Source organism: Cololabis saira, chromosome 3 (genome assembly GCF_033807715.1).
Source record: "Cololabis saira isolate AMF1-May2022 chromosome 3, fColSai1.1, whole genome shotgun sequence".
NCBI classification, from domain to species: Eukaryota; Metazoa; Chordata; class Actinopteri; order Beloniformes; family Belonidae; genus Cololabis; species Cololabis saira.
Window position 1 is genome coordinate 48,446,013 of NC_084589.1, and position 20,530 is coordinate 48,466,542.

The following is a 20,530-nucleotide window of genomic DNA, read 5'->3' on the forward strand; positions in this document are numbered from 1 at the left end:
AAGATGCTAAACGTTTGACAGAAGCTGAAACTCGTATTTCTACTGTTGAAGACACTGTCAGTGATTTAGCAATGAGGCTACACGATGCTGAATTCAACGTGACTACCCTCGTAAACCGAATGAATATGCAAGAAGCAAGATCACGCAGAGATAACCTGCGTGTTTTTGGAATTAAAGAGGGCCGTGAAGGGACTGACGCCCTGTCCTTCTTTGAATCATGGCTGCCTGAAGTCCTCAACATACAAGCTAAAAACAACAAGATACGTCTAGACAGATGTCACAGAGGACTGGGACGTCCAAGGCCAGGCTTCCCCCGTGTTGTGGTCATGAAGCTGCACAACCCAGCTGATAAGATGAGGATCCTGAAGGCTTACAACGCGAAGCAAGGGCTCGAATATGAGGGGGCCAAGATCACCATTCGTCAGGACATCCCACTGGATATACTGCTACGAAGAAGAGAGTTTAATACAGCCTGCCAGCATCTCATCAGGAAGAAAATCAAGTTCAGGATGCGATTCCCTTCCACCCTCTGCTTCACATACAACAACCAGAACCATGCCTGTGACACTGCTGAAGAGGCCAGGGAGGTTCTGGAATCGCGCGAAGCTGAAGCATCGGGGGCCAGGCGAGATGGACAGGAACGTGATGAGGACGAAGATGAGATTGGACAGGACCGCCACGATGAGGGATAAAGTAATGATGGACAGGGAGCGTGAACTTGGTTAAAGCAAACTATGAAGCTCGTAGCAGGTTGGGTATTTGACAGATTAGTTTAGGCCTGTTTTATATATATATATTTTTTTTCCTTAGCACCAGTGCAGGACACAAACAGACCTTTGTTTTAATTTTTTAATTTTTCTTATTTCTGTTTTTGTTCAACGGCATAGACTGTCAATCTATTTTTATTTTATTTTTATTTTTGCAATTGGAACTATTCTGGGATGTTTTCTAGGTAGGAGAGGGGTCTGGTCTGTAGTCTGGTTATTTTGTTTATATTATAGAGGGCAGGTCAGTTTTGGTTGTTCTTTTTCACCCCAGCAGCAGTTTAGGACAGCAGACAGGTTTTACTTTCTTATTTACTTTAATTTAATTTAATTTTTTGTTTTTACCATGACACAGGCTGTGACAAACCATTTGTACTTGATTTGTTTTGAAGTTATTATAGATAATACAGTCAGTGTTTACCTTGAGGAAGAAGAAATGTTTTATTTAGGATCTGTCTGTCTCATGTTAATATTTAGTTATTATTGAGGTGTGTGCGTGTGCGCGCACACGGCACGATATGTGTGCGTGCGCATGTACATATATTATTATTACTATTATTTTGTTTATATTTTTGAGCAATGCTGGAGGTGCGGATGTGGGGGATTGTTTTAGGGGGCGGGGGGGTTAGATTTTCTCAGCAGGGGGGGTTTGATCACTCTGATGGGCTCTGGCTCTCAGTATCACAGGAACCTGTTGGTTGTTGCATCCATTATGGATGCAGTTTTTGCGTTACTGTTCTGCGAGATTAGACTCGCAGCCTTTTGCGTTTTTGTGACGGCTTTTTATTTTTTCTTAAATCTGATTAAGGGCAGTTTTGAAACAATTTTGCAGAGTTACACATCTTGTTATTTTTCTTTTTTGTGTGGTTGGTATTGCGCACACTGGGCACGTATTAGTGTTATCTTATTACTTTTTCTGCATGAGTATGACTAAGTATATTTCACTTAACGTAAAGGGGGCGAACCATGTCATAAAGCGTAAAAAACTCCTATCTTGGTTGAAGACAGAGAGAGTTAATATAGCTCTTTTACAGGAAACACATCTGGACGATAAGGAGCATGAAAAACTTAGGAGAGAATGGGTCGGCCAAGTTTACTATTCCTCTTTTTCGACAAGCAAAAGAGGTGTCGCCATTCTTATAAATAAGAATACACCATTTACTTTAGATAGTTGTATTAAAGACAAAAATGGACGCTATGTTCTTATATCTGGTGTTTTATATGGGGAACGCATTATGATTGGCTGCGTATATGCTCCGAATACATATGACAGTCAATTTTACTCTTCTTTGCTGGCTGACGTTTCCTCTCTTTCTTCTTCATACACAATACTGGCTGGTGATTGGAATTCTACGGCTAATCCTGAGGTTGACCATTCTCCACCGTCCAGGTCCAAACCTTCTAAAATGTCAAGAGCCATGAGGGAAGTATGCTCTGATTTAGATCTATTTGACACTTGGAGAGTCCTACATCCCTCGGAGAGGGACTACACGTTTTTTTCCAATCCACATCAGATTTTCACTAGAATAGACTATATCTTTACCTCTAGGCAGGTTCTTGATAGAGTAGAAAAATGCAATATAGGCAGTAGGTTATTATCAGATCACGCCGATGTCTCCCTGGTGGTCGCACCACCATTTTGTCAACCCACCACCCGCCGCTGGCGTTTGAACCCTTCTATTTTGAACAGCACCGCATTTGTGGATTATATGGAGGACCAAATTGAACAATTCTTAGTGATTAATGATAATGATGAAACCAATCCATCAATACTATGGGAGACCCTTAAGGCCTATGTTAGGGGTGCGGCCATATCGTATTGCTCAGCAAGGAAAAAAGAGGCTTTAAAAAAACAGATTGACTTAGAAAAACAATTAGCGGACTTAGAAAAACAATTGAAGGACAATCCGACCAAGACCTTGCTTAATAGAACGGATGCCTCACGCTCAGCTCTTAACCAACTGCTAACACAGAAAGCGGAGGCCAGCATTTTCTATGCGAGACACAGGCTGTTTGAAATGGGGGACAAACCGGGTCGGCTGCTTGCACGTTTGGCAGCGGGTAGACAGAATTATACCTCAATAGCCTCACTTAAGGATGATTCTGGAAAGAGCCATCATGAGACGCAAGCTCTTACTGAAATAATGGGGAACTTTTATAAAAAGCTATATGCTCCTGACTCATCGGCTGATGAGGAGACTATGCACTCTTTCTTGGGAAAACTTAACCTCCCATCCCTATCTGAAACAAACCAGGAGTCTCTTGGGAGGCCTATTACATCAGAGGAGGTTACAGAGGCGATAACATCACTACAGAGTGGTAAAGCGCCTGGGCCTGACGGCTACGGGCCAGAGTTTTATAAAAAGTTCCATAAATTACTAATAGGCCCCTTAACTAAAATGTATCTACACTCTATAGAATTAGGCCAATTTCCCCCCACCTTATATGCTGCAAATATTTCTGTCATCCTCAAGAAAGGAAAGCCTCCTGATGAATGTGGTTCATATCGCCCTATTAGTTTAATTAATGTCGATAGTAAAATATTTTCTAAACTCTTGGCAAAGAGACTGGAAGGCCATCTTCCTTTTTTAATTGGAGAACAACAAACTGGTTTTATCAAAAATAGAGCTTCTCAGCTAAATACGAGGACATTAGTTGGTGTTATACAATACACAAGAACGCATAAAAAGGAGGGTCTCGTAATTTCTTGCGATGCAGCCAAGGCCTTCGATAACATTTTATTTCCTTACTTATTTAGTACCCTGGAGAAGTTTCGTCTGGGTGAGGGCTTTATTAATATGTTAAAATTAATTTATCACTCTCCGAGGGCAAATGTGCTGGTCAATGGTATGCTATCCCCTGAATTTAACCTAGGAAGGTCGGTGCGCCAGGGGGATCCGATTTCTCCACTCATTTTTAATTTAGCTATCGAGCCTCTGGCTGAAGCAATTAGAAGTCATAATAATATATTTGGAATTCAAATGGGCCCGGTTACACACAAACTGGCTTTATACGCTGATGATTTATTATTATTTGTATCCAACCCATCCAAATCTATCCCAGCTATAATGTCACTTATTCAGACATTTGGCTCCTTTTCAGGTTACAGGATAAATTACGACAAATCTGTAGCTATGCCTCTGGGGGGCAGTGTTGACACACCATGCTTGCCTAATTTTCCCTTTGTATGGTCCACTACTGGTTTCACATATCTAGGAATCACCATCACTCCTAATGTTAAGGATATGCTGAGGTTAAATTTCTCCAATGTGTTACAAGAGGTTAAAAGAGATCTTGTAAGATGGTTTGACCTGCCGGTTTCTTGGATGGGTAGGATAAATCTAATTAAGATGAACGTGCTACCCCGGCTTCTTTATCCCATGCAAATGTTACCACTATACATAACCAAGAAAGTAATTAGAGAAATTGAAAGGGACCTTTCAAAATTCATATGGCATGGTAAAAAACCTAGACTGAGTATGAAGACATTACAACTACCTAAGAATAGGGGGGGGTTGGCACTTCCAAGTATCTTATATTACAATTGGGCCTGCCACTGTCGTACTATGCATGGATGGGTTCATGATTTTCTTACTGGTAAGCCAGAGCCCCTTGAAGTATGGGAGTGTACTCCCTATGTACTCCTAGCTGAACTTACAAATATGCACAAATTACACTCCATATCAGCAGATAGCCCAGTACTCTTGAATTCAAGCAAGATTTGGAAAAATATTGTAGCTTTTACTGGTAGGAAAAATATGTCCTCATATTTGACACCTCTCATCGGTAATAGACAATTTGTCCCGGGGATAAGGAGTGTCGTTTTTCGGTCATGGTATGATAAAGGTATTAGGGTTATAGGAGACCTGTTTGATGCCAATGGTGTTTTAATGTCATTCAAAATGATTAAGAATTCATTTGGAATCCCACAAACAGATTTCTTTGCATATCTACAGGCTCGCCACTTTATAAACAATAACATTAGGTTTCCTCAAGATGGATCTCGTCTTGGGCATTTAGAAAAGACTATTATGCATTTTACCAAGAAAAAAGGCTTGATTTCATACTTTTATGACACTTTTCTGAGTCATGAAAAACACAACGTGGACAATGTTACAAGGCGATGGGAAAGGGACTTCCAAACAGAGTATGAACAAGAATGTTGGTCTCAATGCATCCAAAACTCCCACTCTATTTTTATAAGTAATAGATACAAAGAGATGCAGTATAGGATTCTTCATAGGCAACATAGAACACCTGAAATCTTAAACAAATTCGATCCCAGCAGGTCCCCATTATGCATTAAATGCAAAAAGGAGATTGGTACCTACATACACTGTTTCTGGGAATGTCCCAAGATTGCTAGATTTTGGTCCTATGTGGCTAAAGAATTGAGTTCAATTATGAAGTCTACTATCTGTAAAGATCCTGGACAGTTTCTATTAGGGCTGCCGTCAAAATTTGGAGTATTGGATCCTGGTAGAGCCAAGCTGCTTAGTAAGCTTCTCTGCGTAGCTAGAAAATGCATTCTGTTCAATTGGATTCATGAGAAACCTCCATCAGTAACCCAATGGTATAGAGAAATCTACAGAGTTCTTCCGATGGAAAGACTCAGTGCCAAATTAAAAGATAGAGAAGATAACTTCATGAAAATTTGGTGGCCTCTTATAAACCATTTGCCCAGGGATCTATCTGCCTTGATTTATAAAGGAAGCGATTCTTTGGATTTTAGACCCCCAGCTGTACTCTTGCAGTTTACCTTCTGATGTGCTCGGTGTGTGCTGTGTGTACTACACAATATAACTTTTTTTTAATTTACACAGTAACTGTGTTGTATCTATAGATGTGTTGATTGCCCTTTTCTTTTTCCTTTTTTTCTTTTCTTTTTGTTTGTATTGTATTCTGTTTTTGATTTATACCTTTTGTGTTAATACTGAAAATCAATAAAATATTATTATGAAAAAAAAAAAAAAAATTAAGATGATAAATATAATTCAATGACCCTTTTTCATCCAAACGGTGCGTTACTCCGTTATTTCTGGCTACAGTGAGGCTTTTATTCCCCACACACGGAGACCGGGAGTAAACGGGGTGGGCGTGTGTGTGCGTTCAAAAACATGAGCCAAGAGAAGGCGAGTTTCGCAAATCGCAACGTGGAATTACAGCAAACCCTGGTTTTTCGCAGGGGTTATGTTCCAAAAAGAACCCGTGATAAGTGAAATTCTTTTTACAATTATAGAGGGCTTCAGATTGCAGAGATCATCCCCGCCTCGCACGTATTCCTCCTTTTCTGAATGATGCATCCCGACTCGCGCTGTATACAGCGCGAGTCGGCAGGTGGGTTTTTTCAAGAGAAGAAAATAGTTATGGGTCGTTGTCTTCGCTCTTTTCTCTTCTGGGCAAAAAGATTCTTTAATATAAACCGACACCATTGATTATATTTGAGACTGTAATGAACGATTCATCAAAGGATCCCGTTCTTTCAGCTGCTGCTTCCCTGTCATCACACATGTAGGTGCTCGGGCTCGGGCTCGGGCTCGGCGCAGGTGTCACGGCTGCCTGGACAGCCCGGTCCGACACACGTCCAGGGGATTGAAGTGCTGACGCACGAATGCGTTCATAAAAACAGTTCTGCTTCGCGCACGGCGACGCGGTTGATTTGCAGCGAGAACATGCTGTATAGCAGCCAAATTATCAAATAAATGATATTCATGATGATCGTTTTATTTGTGCGTAAAGCATAAAGCATATACAGGAACACACTTGTTATTCCTTATTTTTCTTTTTTTTTCCTTTGCTGTCACCAATAAATGCTAAACAATATAAATCTAAAGTATAAAATAGATCAAAATTTGTGCGGGGTGCATTGTTTTAATATCTCATTGCTTGGTGTGATATTGATTTGCCTGACGCGGCTGGATCTGTGAGTCTTTGTTCACTAAGATGGTTGTAAAGACTGGGTCAGCAGCATCTTTCATTTCCTTCTTAATGAAAGAGATACTTAAGCTAAGAGCAACTCTGGGAAACGCGATTTTCTTTCACAGGCTCCTTAAGAAGGTTTGAAAGAAGTCTTTCGCTGTTAAGAACTACTTAACTGATCTGGGAAACCCGGCCAATGACGGTTCATTCCTGCATGAATCACCCACAGGTTTTCTGCAGGGGTTTGAAGCCTCTTTTTCCTCGTATTGTGGCAGGTTGGAATTATAAAGCAAGAAGTTTAATGCGTAATTAGGGGCGTGGCCTTTTGATTGGCATTAATTTGTCCAACCTGTAAATAAATACTTTTTCTACGATCTTAGAAAATGTTGGGAGTAAAGAATCAGGCCTGTAATTAGTGAATTGGTGTCTGTCTCCAGTTCTGTACAGTGGGAGGACTTTTGCATTTTTCTTTTTTTTTGGGAAATGTCCCAGTTCTGAGTGACTGATTACAGCTGTATGTCAGTTAACAATCCATCAATAACCTTTTTGACTATTGTCATATCACCACAGTCAGTTGACACCTTGTTTTAACATTTACTTACAATGGCCGGGTTTCCCAGATCCAACCTCTCTTAAGGATTTAAGAAGGTTCCAAAGAAGGTTTGAACTAAGAGACAACCCTAAGATATGGGTGTTTCCCAGATGACTTCTTAACACCGTCCTTTAGTTTCGCTCTTTCAGAAGCTCTTTGGAGCAGCTGTCCGGTTCTGAAACCAAATGAATCGATGCCAGGCAAATCGATCACCGATCACTATCAGCGCATTTTCACACGCAGCACTGCTGCCTAACGCACTAATTCACTGCTGCCTGTGCGTTATAATAAAAAATTAAGATGATAAATATAATTCAATTACCCTTTTTCATCCAAACGGTGCGTTACTCCGTTATTTCTGGCTACAGTGAGGCTTTTTTTCCCCACACGCAGAGACCGGGAGGAAACGGGGTGGGCGTGTGTGTGCGTTCAAAAACATGAGCCAAGAGAAGGCGAGTTTCGCAAATCGCAACGTGGAATTACAGCAATCCCTGGTTTTTCGCAGGGGTTATGTTCCAAAAAGAACCCGTGATAAGTGAAATTCTTTTTACAATTATAGAGGGCTTCAGATTGCAGAGATCATCCCCGCCTCGCACGTATTCCTCCTCTTCTGAATGATGCGGCATCCCGACTCGCGCTGTATACAGCGCGAGTCGGCAGTGGGTTTTTTCAAGAGAAGAAAATAGTTATGGGTCGTTGTCTTCGCTCTTTTTTCTTCTGGGCAAAAAGATTCTTTAATATAAACCGACACCATTGATTATATTTGAGACTGTAATGAACGATTCATCAAAGGATCTCGTTCTTCAGCTGCTGCTGTCATCACATAGGTGCGCTCGGGCTCGGGCACGGCGCAGGTGTCCCGGCTGCCTGACAGCCCGGTCCGACAGCACGTCCAGGGGACTGAAGTGCTGACGCACGAATGCGTTCATAAAAACAGTTCTGCTTCGCGCACGGTGACGCGGTTGATTTGCAGCGAGAACATGCTGTATAGCAGCCAAATCATCAAATAAATGATATTCATGATGATCGTTTTATTTGTGCGTAATGCATAAAGCATATACAGGAACACACTTGTTATTCCTTATTTTTCTTTTTTTTCCCCCCTTTGCTGTCACCAATAAATGCTAAACAATATAAATCTAAAGTATAAAATAGATCAAAACTTGTGCGGGGTGCATTGTTTTAATATCTCATTGCTTGGTGTAATATTGTTTTGCCTGACGCGGCTGGATCTGTGAGTCTTTGTTCACTAAGATGGTTGTAAAGACTGGGTCAGCAGCATCTTTCATTTCCTTCTTAATGAAAGAGATACTTAAGCTAAGAGCGACTCTGGGAAACGCGATTTTCTTTCACAGGCTCCTTAAGAAGGTTTGAAAGAAGTCTTTCGCTGTTAAGAACTACTTAACTGATCTGGGAAACCCGGCCAATGTGAGTGAAGAAGAAACAGACAAGAAAGAGGATGTGTGAGAGAGGCTTTGTAGATGAACAAAATAAACTGTCACGTTTAAAGAAACTTCAGCAAATATTAACAGCTCTTTATTTGCACCGTGGAGAAGGCAAGTTACCAACAGCAACAAATAATACGATTTTAAGAAGGAACAGGGATTCAAACAAACTCAATGCAGAACTTTAAAAAAAAAAGTACACAACCACATCGTTCCCTCTGCGTCAAGTTGACGGAGAAGCAGAAATCCGGGTTGAACCTGCAACCCTTGTGGGGAGGGGATTAGGCTCATCCGCCACAGGAGGTGGTGGTTGGACTTCTGCAGGTTCTTCTTCTGTGGGTCAGACAGGAGTGGACAGCTGCCCCCGGAGGACGACAACATGAGCTTCATTTGTCACGAGTCACCAGACTTCTCCTCCGGGTGATTTTTCATGTGACTCAGCAAATCAATTCTGCAGCTAAACGCCTTGCACAAATATCGCTCTTTGCCCGTGTGCGTGGTTATGTGCCGTTTAAGAACTGATGATTTAGTAAAGGTTTTCCCGCAGGTGTTGCACAGGTACGGCCTTTCGCCGGTGTGGATCCTTGAGTGAACCAGCAGGCTGGAATGTTCTTTGTAACTTTTTCCACATGTTTTGCAGATGTAGGGCTTCTCGCCCGTGTGCACAGTTATGTGCCGTTTAAGAGCTGATGAATCAGTAAAGGTTTTCCCACAGGTGTTGCACAGGTACGGCTTTTCGCCCGTGTGCCTGGTTTTGTGGCGTTTAAGATTCGATAATTTAGTAAAGCTTTTGCCGCAGGTGTTGCACAGGTACGGCCTTTCGCCAGTGTGGATCTTCATGTGATCTATTAAAATACTACTTCTACTGAACTCTTTCTTGCAAGTGTTGCAAGTAAATACCTTCTTCCCCGTGTGGGTCCTGGTCAGCTTTGATTTACAGTTGCTGTCTGATGGGACAGCAGCATCTTCGTGTTCACCGTGTTGTCTCATTGGCTCCGGATCTGCAGTTTTACTGGAGTCTGAGCGTAAACTTTCAGTCCCTTCCTCATCTTTGTTTTGAGCTTCAGGAGAAGTGTGCAACAGCAGCTGGCCACAGTTTGGTCCTGGTTCACCATTTTCAACTTTCACATCAGCGACATTAACCAATGAGACATCCACCTCTACGTCCTCATGCTTAATCTCCTGACCGCTGGAGTTTTCCTCCGGTTCTGTAGTCTGTGGATGCCCTGGTTCCTCCTGGTCCGGGCTGCAGCTCCTCTCCAGGTTATCCAGGTGCTGGTCACTGAAAGACCCGTCCTCTTCCACCTTACAAACATTTTCTTGTGGGGGTTCTGGAATTACAAAAAGGGACAAAAAGATAGGATTTTAACAAGTCAAAAGTGTTTCCCAGTGTTGATTGTTTGGTTGTATTTGTGAGGTTTAAAGTTTGTCCTGAACCTTCGGTCTTCCCCTTCATCTATGTAGTATATTTGAAAACAAGTGAATTACTCTGTGTGACCATTAGGAGGCACTGTGACTGTCCTCGTGTTACTGCGTTGGTATCGAGACAGTTGAAGAATAAAGTTGTTGTTCTAGAAATGGCTTCTTCCGCGTCATATATAACATGGTGTCAGAGTAAAAACTTGAAGTAAAACAAAGATAGGAAGACAAAATGGAGCAGATGAAACCTCCGACCTCATTAAGTCTAGAAGGAAATCTAGCGGAAAATTGGAGAGTCTGGATCCAGAGATTTTAACTGTTTCTTGTCGCCAGCAGAATCGACGAAAAGTCTGATGCAGTGAAAAGAGCCACGTTTCTACATGTGGCCGGGGACGAAGCAATTAAAGGTATATAACACTTTTGACTTCGATGAAGACGTAGATGACTATGATACATTGAAAGAACTTTTTCGCCAACATTGTGAGCCAAGGAAAAATGTGACATATTTGAGGCACCTGTTTGTTATTTGAGTGCAAGGAAAATCAGAGACAGAGATGCATGTGTGAATGATTTAAAAAAACAAAGTGAAAGACTGCGAGTATGAGCACCTCACCAACTCACTGATACGAGATAGAATCGTGTGTGGAATCACAGATGACCAAGTGAGAGGACGACTACTGAGAGAACCGGACCTCACGCTAAATAAAGCCATAGACATTTGCAGAACCAGTGAGTTGAGTCAGAGTCAGCTAAAAAGTCTACATGAAGAGGTTGAAATTCCTGTCAATAAAGTCACTAAGATAAAACAACGTGACGAACAGAAAGACAGTGGTGCCACAGAACAGACTGTAAAGATGAGAACTCAAGGAAACTGCACAAGATGCAGCTACAGGCATGAGCCAAGGAAGTGCCCTGCTTATGGACAAGTGTGCAAAGCCTGCCACGGGAAAAATCACTATGCCAAAATGTGCAACCCACGCAAGCACACAAATATCCATAAAGTGCAACATATAAACAAGGCCGAGGCAGATGATCAGGACTTCTTTATTGGCACAATCCAAGCAGAAAAACAAGTCGCACAAAATCGATGCAGTGGATGCAAAGAAAGAAAAGTGGCGTGAAGATCTGATTGTCAACACGAAAGTCTTGAAAGTCAGGCTGGACACTGGGACTGATTGCAACATAATTTCTATGAAAGACCTCAGAAAGCTGAGACTGGATAAAAAGGTGAGCAAATCTCACTCCAAGCTTGTTGCTTATGCAGGACATCACATTCCAGCTTAAGGTTAAGTCATGTTGACATGTCAGTACAAAGATAAAAAGTATGACATGGAGTTTGAGGTCATAAAGAACAATGCACGTCAGCCGTCTGTCGGGCCCCCTACTATCCACTAGCCAGGGACAACTTGGAAAGGGCCCTGTGTGGGAGAATTCTGATGCATTGTGGTTGCAACTGATGGTGATGGCGATGATGATGATGGTGATGAGGATGGTGATGGTGAGGATGATGATGATGATGGTGATGAGGAAGATGATGATGGTTATGAGGATGATGATGATGATGGTTATGATGATGATGGAGATGATGATGATGATGATGAGGATGATGATGATGATAATGATGATGGTGATGATGGTTATGATGATGATGGAGATGATGATGGTGATGATGAGGATGATGATGATGATGATGGTGATGATGGTTATGATGATGATGGAGATGATGATGGTGATGGTGATGAGGATGGTGATGATGATGATGATGGTGATGATGGTTATGAGGATGATGATGGTGAGGATGATGATGTGAGGATGATGGTGATGATGATGATGGTGATGGTGATGATGATGATGATGATGATGGTGAGGATGATGATGATGGTGAGGATGATGATGATGATGATGAGGATGAGGATGATGATGGTTATGAGGATGATGATGATGATGGTGATGATGATGATGATGATGATGGTGATGATGATGGTGATGATGATGGTGATGGTGATGATGATGGTTATGATGATGATGGAGATGATGGTTATGATGATGATGATGATGATGAGGATGAGGATGATGATGGTGATGATGATGGTTATGAGGATGATGATGATGATGGTTATGATGATGATGGAGATGATGATGATGATGATGATGATGATGATGGTGATGGTGAGGATGATGATGATGATGATGATGGTGAGGATGATGATGATGATGGTGAGGATGATGGTGAGGTTGATGATGATGATGATGATGATGGTGAGGATGATGATGATGAGGATGAGGATGATGATGATGGTTATGAGGATGATGGTGATGATGGTTATGATGATGATGGAGATGATGATGGTGATGATGATGATGATGATGATGGTGATGATGATGATGATGATGATGATGATGATGATGGTGAGGATGATGATGGTGAGGATGATGATGATGATGGTGAGGATGATGATGATGATGGTGATGAGGATGATGATGATGATGATGGTGAGGATGATGATGATGATGATGGTGAGGATGATGATGATGATGATGATGGTGAGGATGTTGATGATGATGATGGTGAGGATGATGAGGATGATGATGATGATGATGATGGTGAGGATGATGAGGATGATGGTGATGATGATGATGATGATGGAGATGATGATGATGAGGATGATGATGGTGAGGATGATGATGGTTATGAGGATGATGATGATGATGATGATGATGATGGAGATGATGATGGTGAAGATGATGATGATGATGATGATGATGATGATGATGATGATGATGGTGAGGATGAGGATGATGATGATGATGGTGAGGATGATGATGATGATGATGGAGATGATGATGGTTATGAGGATGATGGAGATGATGATGAGGATGATGATGGTTATGAGGATGATGATGGAGATGATGATGATGATGATGGTGATGGTGAAGATGATGATGATGATGATGGTGAGGATGATGATGATGATGATGGTGAGGATGATGATGATGATGATGGTGATGGTGAAGATGATGATGATGATGGTGAGGATGATGATGATGATGATGGTGAGGATGATGATGATGATGATGATGAGGATGAGGATGATGATGGTGATGATGATGGTGATGATGATGGTGATGGTGATGATGGTGATGATGATGATGATGGTTATGATGATGATGATGAGGATGAGGATGATGATGGTGATGATGATGATGGAGATGATGATGATGATGATGATGATGATGATGGTGATGGTGAGGATGATGATGATGGTGAGGATGATGATGATGATGGTGAGGATGATGGTGAGGTTGATGATGATGATGGTGAGGATGATGATGATGAGGATGAGGATGATGATGATGGTTATGAGGATGATGATGATGGTGATGATGGTTATGATGATGATGGAGATGATGATGGTGATGATGATGATGATGATGATGATGATGATGGTGATGATGGTGATGATGGAGATGATGATGGTGAGGATGATGATGATGGTGAGGATGATGATGGTGGTGAGGATGATGATGATGATGGTGAGGATGATGATGATGATGGTGAGGATGATGGTGAGGATGATGATGATGATGGTTATGAGGATGATGATGGTGAGGATGGTGATGATGATGATGAGGATGATGATGATTGTAAGAGCCAATTGTTTAATTTAAGTAATTCATATTTTATTGCATTTAAGTTTTTTCCCTTAATATAAAAGTTGCATGTCGTCCCATACTGTCTGCTACAAGCTGCTAAAATGCGCCCCCTGGTGTTTGGGCTTTTCGTCTTTTATGCGCAGAAGCATCAGTTAATTAGAGGCTCAGATTATATAATAGTGAAGTGAAGACGCTAGAGCGACACGTGGGATACATTAGTTTGACCGTATTTTGCATTTTAAGTATTTTTGGGTGTTTTTCTGATATCTTCTTTGATTGGAACCTTTTTGTCAGGAAGATAAGCTGTGCTTTGTGCAAGTTCTGCCTTTTGTTTCGTTTGTGGGATTATCCTGTACCACGAGTGATCAGTAAACTCCACTAAAATCATCTACGGCTGTCTCCTGGAGTCTGTGAGTACGTGGTCCAGTTCATGCCTTTGATGTGCAAAGTACAGTGTGCCCGCCCAAAAAAGTACGAGTCAACTCAAACCTGTGTCACACTGGCGAATGTGGCGTCGGATAATGTAGGAGAAATATTCTGGAACCAAACGCCACTACAACTTGTCAAACTAATACCACATGAATGAATGCATGAAAAACGTTAGCCTACCTGCCTTTTGAGCTATATACATACCCTGTAGCAAGCCTTGAACTGTTTTATGGAACTTGTGACGGTTTAATTGAAGAATATATTCGATTTTGTGGAAAACTGTCACAAGTATAACGCAACGAGCGTGACGTCACTATGGACGAGGAAAGCATTGCGCAATCCGAGCAACCTGCACTGTTTGAACCTGGCCACAAGAGGGAGCCAAAACCTACCCCAAAGGCTTTAGAAGACAAACTGCACAGGCTCTTGAATGCAAGGAGATATAAGCTCAGGGTATTGACGGCAAAAGAGAAGGAAATGGAAGAAATTATGGAACATGATTGCAATGTGGAGGAAATTGAAGATGTACATTTAATAAACCTACAGCAATTTCGTGATGGTTTCATTGAAGCAAACAAAGCAGTGCTGCCTTTAATTAATGAAGAAGAGAAAGATGCAGACCAAGAACAATGGTTTCAACCAAAATTGGCCTACTTTAATGACTTTATTAAGAGAACAAATGAATGGATGGTGGGAGCCAAACAAAGACGGCTTGATACGGCACTGGAATGTGACAATGACGTGACCTTCATGGACAGTGTCTCAGTGGCGTCCGCATTAAAGCACGAAACCAATAAACCTACTGGACAGGGCTCTGTCAGTGGTCTTTCCCGACACAGCAGTGCTTCCCGACACAGCAGTGCTTCGCGACACAGCAGTGCGTCAGCAGCTTCCTCAGCTCGTTTAAAAGAAGAAGCCAACAGAGCAGCACTACTCGCAAAGGCAGCCGCCATACAGAAACAACAAGATTTGGAAATTGAGCAGGCTCATTTGAAACAAGAAATGGAGATGCAACAAGCAAGAATGAAGGCTAAAATGGCACAGTTGGAAATAGACACCGCAATTGCAGAATCTGCTGCAAAAATTAAGGTATATACAGAGTTTGATGCCCCACAGCACAACTTGCCACGACAGGAGAAGCCTGAAGAGGGCGCTGCTTATGCTCCTGTGCCGCTGCAAATAAACACAGGCTCTTTATCACGACATTTGAAGCCTGAACAGGGCGCTGCTTACGCTCCTGTGCCGCTGCAAATAAACACAGGCTCTTTACCACGACATTTGAAGCCTGAACAGGGCGCTACTTATGCTCCTGTGTCGCCTCAAAGAAGCACACGCTTATTGTTAGGACAAGCAAAGCCTGAAGATGGTGCTACATTTGCTCCTAGCCACCCACAAAGGCAAAGGGACTCATCGCCACACACCGCTGATGTCAGACGCAAAACAACAGGCACAGTGCCACAGTACACACCCGGCTTTGCTGATGTCAGGTCCGTGAGGCATCAGGATCAGCCACCAAGGCAGGAGTACGCCTATGGTGAACAGCAACAAAACGATGGTATGGGGAACATACTTACAGTGATGCAGAGGCAGAATGACATTACGGAGATGCTTGCAAGGCAGCAACAAACTTCTCACCTTCCTCAAGTGAGTGTTCCAGTGTTCCACGGCGACCCACTTCAGTACAAATCTTTCATGAGAGCATTTGAACACGCAATTGAGTCAAAGACACAGAACAGTGCCGACAAGCTCTACTACCTAGAACAATACACGATGGGAGAGCCGAGAGACCTCATCAGGAGCTGTCAACATATGACACCAGCACGCGGTTTCAAAGAGGCAATGAAACTGCTCACCGAGCATTATGGAAACGAATTAAAGATCGCCACTGCTTACATGGAGAAGGCTTTCCAGTGGCCTTCAATTAAGTCAGAAGATGGCAAATCATTGCACTCATTCTCACTGTTTCTTGTGTCGTGTCGCAATGCCATGGAAGACGTCGACTATATGGATGAGATGGACAACCCTGCAAACATGAGAGCCATCATTTCAAAGCTCCCATACAAACTACGTGAGAAATGGAGAGGAGCTGCTTTTGACATCCAAGAGAGAGGACGAGGGCGCGCCAAGTTTCCGGACTTGGTCAAATTTATAGAAAGGCAGGCTAAAGTCACCATGGACCCACTCTTTGGGAATATTGCAGACGCTGGGCCTGCTACGGAAAAAAGAGACCAAAACAAAGCGCCAGCGAAAGGTGTCAAGAAAAGGAGTAGCTTTGCCACAAATGTTGTCTCAAGTGAAGAGCGAGCGCAGCCCCCTCCTAAGACAAAGAATGACAATACCCCTTTCAACGTGGCTCTTGTCAAACCCTGCCTATTCTGTGAAAAGAATCATGCTTTGGAAGTCTGTTACTCCTTCCGTGACAAACCACACAAGGATAAAGTGGAGTTTTTGAAAAAATGTGGGCTCTGTTTTGGATGTTTAGGTAAGGGACACCGAAGTTCAGCTTGCAAAAAGAAGGCAAGCTGTCAAGTGTGCTCGGGAAGACACCCCAGTCTGCTACACATCCCCAAGCCAGAACACAGACCCAGTGAAACCACCGACAACGAGGAGACAGAACAAACCACCTCAAGAACTGATGGGTCTGTACATGAAGAAACCAGTGCGTACACTGGGGCCGGTAACGGAGACGGCATCCTCGCTATTGTGCCTGTCCGTGTTAAATCCAAGAAAAGTCCCAAAACAGTGGAGACCTACGCCTTTATGGACCCGGGCAGCACGGGCACGTTTTGCACTGAAGACTTAGCCAGGCAGCTGAACCTCACTGGCAGAAAGACAGAGATTATTCTGCAAACTATGAACCTGAAAGGGAGCATTGAAAGTCATGTGCTCTCTGATATGGAAGTGAGCAGCCTAGAGGAAAATAACTTCATAGACCTGCCCAAAGTGTTCACGCAGAAGGAGATACCAGTGAGCAAACGGAACATTCCTTTGCAGAGGGATGTAGACAGATGGCCATACTTGAGAGAAGTGAAACTGCCATACATTGACGCCAAGGTGGGACTCATGATCGGGACTAACGCCCACAAGGCAATGGAGCCGTGGAGAGTTGTAAACAGTCAGGGCAATGGACCCTACGCTGTCAGGACAGCCCTTGGCTGGGTCATAAACGGGCCGCTCAAAGAACATACGGATGCCAATACAGAAAGTGATGAACGGCAATGGTTCACCGTTAATCGAACCTCCCTGCAGAGCATAGAGGAGTTAACCATACAACACTACAACCACGACTTTCCTGAGAGGAACTGCGACGACAAGGTGGAGATGTCTTTGGAGGACCATCAGTTTATGGACAAGATGTCAAGCTCTGTTCATCATGTTGATGGGCACTACTACCTCAACCTACCTGTGAAGAGTCAAAGTCTCACCTTGCCGAACAACCGAAGTGTGGCTGTGCAGCGTGCAGTCAACTTGAAGAGGAAACTCAGCAAGAATCCTGAATTCCACAAGGAATACACAACCTTCATGAACAACATGTTTGAGAAAGGTCATGCAGTTCCGGTACGTGATGACGAACGCATTCGTCAGGATGGCAGAATCTGGTATATTCCACACCATGGGGTCTACCACCCTAAGAAGAAGAAGTTGCGAGTTGTGTTCGACTGCGCTGCTTCCTTTCAAGGTATTTCACTGAACGACATACTACTCCAAGGTCCAGACCTAACAAATTCACTTGTAGGAGTGTTGTTGAGATTTCGACATGACGATGTTGCAGTCATGGCTGATGTAGAAGCAATGTACTACCAAGTCAGGGTTCCTGACGAAGACACGGACCTCATGCGCTTTTTGTGGTGGCCTCAAGGATGCATCACAGAAAACCTTGTGGAATACAAGATGGTCGTACACATTTTTGGTGCAAAGTCGTCCCCCAGTTGCGCAACATTTGCACTACAAAGGACAGCCAAGGACAACAGAAGCAACTCATCTGCCGAGACAGTGGACACTGTTCTCAGAAACTTTTACGTGGACGACTGCCTCAAGTCCCTTCCGAGTGAAGAAGAAGCAGTTGTAATGGTGCAAGAGCTCACTGCGCTATGTGCTACAGGAGGGTTTCACTTAACAAAGTGGGCCAGCAACAGCCGTTTTCTGATGTCTTCAATTCCAGAAGAGGAGAGGGCAAAAGGTTTCAAGAACCTAGACTTAAGTCATGATGCATTGCCTGCGGAGAGGGCTCTTGGTGTACAATGGTGCACTGAAGATGACTCATTCAGATTCACCATCAATATTGAAGACAAGCCAATCACAAGACGTGGAGTTCTCTCAGTTGTGAGTTCGATCTTCGACCCACTAGGCTTTCTAGCGCCACTCACCCTACCTGCAAAGATGCTCCTGCAACAAATGTGTAAAGACAAACTAGGATGGGACAAAGACGTTCCCAAAGAACTTGTCGAGAAATGGCTAAAGTGGTTGAGAGACCTTCAGCGGATATCTGACTTCAGTGTGAGAAGATCTTTCAAGCCTACTGGTTTAGGGTCCAACACCACAGCCCAACTACACCATTTTTCTGACGCAAGCGAACATGGGTACGGAACGGTGTCTTACCTGCGGGTTGTTGACGAAGAAGGTCAGTCAAACTGCGCGTTCTTGATGGGAAAGTCTAGGGTGGCACCCCTAAAGCAGACCACTATTCCACGCATGGAACTGACAGCAGCCGTTGTAGCTGTTAGAATGGACAAGATGATGAGAAAAGAACTTCAATTGGAATTATTGGATTCAACATTCTGGACTGACAGTACCACAGTACTAAGGTATCTTGCAAGCGAGTCAAGTCGTTTCAAAACCTTTGTCGCTAACAGAGTGGCTGTCATCAGAGATAACACACGACCAACACAGTGGAGGTACGTCAACTCCTCACTGAACCCAGCTGACTGTGCGTCACGTGGACAAACAGCAGATATCTTCCTGAAGAACCACAGTTGGATCTGTGGACCATCGTTCTTACAGTCACCAGAAGAACAGTGGCCTGAACATCCTGATCTTCAGCAGGTACAGCCTGATGACATTGAACTGAGGAAATCAATCACTGTGAACGTGAACCTGACTCACACAGAGGAAAGTCCTGTGAGCAAACTGATTCATCACTACTCCAAGTGGTATCGACTGAAGAAGGCTGTTGCTTGGCTGCTCAAGCTCAAACTGAGTCTTCTGCAGCTCAGCAAAAAGCGACAGGAGCTCAGAAACACCATGGCTCAGACTGTCACCAATGCTACAAAGCTAAAGGATGCAGTTGAGCAGGGCATGTGCGACTTCAAGAAAGCTCTGAAAAGAAAGTCCCTGACAGTGAAGGACTTAACAGAGGCCGAAAAGGAAATTATCCGCTTCAGTCAAAACCAAAAGTTTGGTGAGGAGCTGTCTGCTCTGAATCAAGGAGCCAGTGTCAAAAGGAGTAGTCCAACCTACAAATTGGATCCTGTTCTGCAGGACGGCATGCTCAGAGTCGGAGGCAGGCTCTGCAACTCTGCACTGCCGGAAGAGACTATGCACCCAGTCATTTTGTCTAAGGACATGCCCATTGCTAATCTCATCCTGCAAGACATCCACGAGAGGATTGGGCACTCTGGTCGAAACTATATGCTTTCAGAGTTAAGACAAAGATACTGGATTCCCAAAGCGAGCTCAGCAATAAGAAGCCTCCTTAGGAAGTGCGTTGTCTGTAGCAGACATCATGGAAGAGTTGGGGAACAAAAAATGTCCAACTTGCCTCCTGACCGAGTGCTGCCCGACCAGCCGCCCTTCACAAATGTGGGGGTCGATTACTTTGGCCCTCTGGAGGTCAAAAGAGGCCGCAGCATTGTGAAAAGATACGGCGTGCTCTTTACTTGCCTGACTATTAGAGCCGTGCATATTGAGGTTGCACACTCCCTGGACACGGACTCGTGCATAAATGCACTGCGAAGGTTTGTGTGCCGAAGAGGACAAGTAAAGATTCTACGATCGGACAACGGCACCAATTTTGTTGGCACCGAGAGAGAGCTCCGTGAGTCCATACAGCAGTGGAACCAATCCAAAATTCAGGACTCGCTTATGCAGAAAGGAATTCAATGGATTTTCAATCCACCCAGTGGCTCTCACCATGGCGGAGTTTGGGAGAGGCAAATCCGCACTGTGAGAAAAGTCCTGCACTCCGTACTGAAGCAGCAGACACCTGACGATGAATGCCTTCAGACAGTGTTATGCGAAGCTGAAGCCATCATTAACAGCAGGCCCATCACTACGTCTTCAGAGGATCTCAGGGATCTGGAACCCCTGAC

General features: G+C 43.5%; 1 protein-coding gene across 1 annotated transcript; it reads right to left on the minus strand.

Annotated features, from left to right (window-relative positions):
* Window positions 1–8,201: 8,201 nt before the first annotated feature.
* Window positions 8,202–10,041, minus strand: LOC133440452 (zinc finger protein 383-like). The gene has a single exon (XM_061717712.1). It carries the CDS (start codon window positions 9,708–9,710, stop codon window positions 9,114–9,116), a length of 597 nt encoding a protein of 198 aa, XP_061573696.1. The 5' UTR covers window positions 9,711–10,041; the 3' UTR covers window positions 8,202–9,113.
* Between the last annotated feature and the right edge of the window lie 10,489 nt (window positions 10,042–20,530).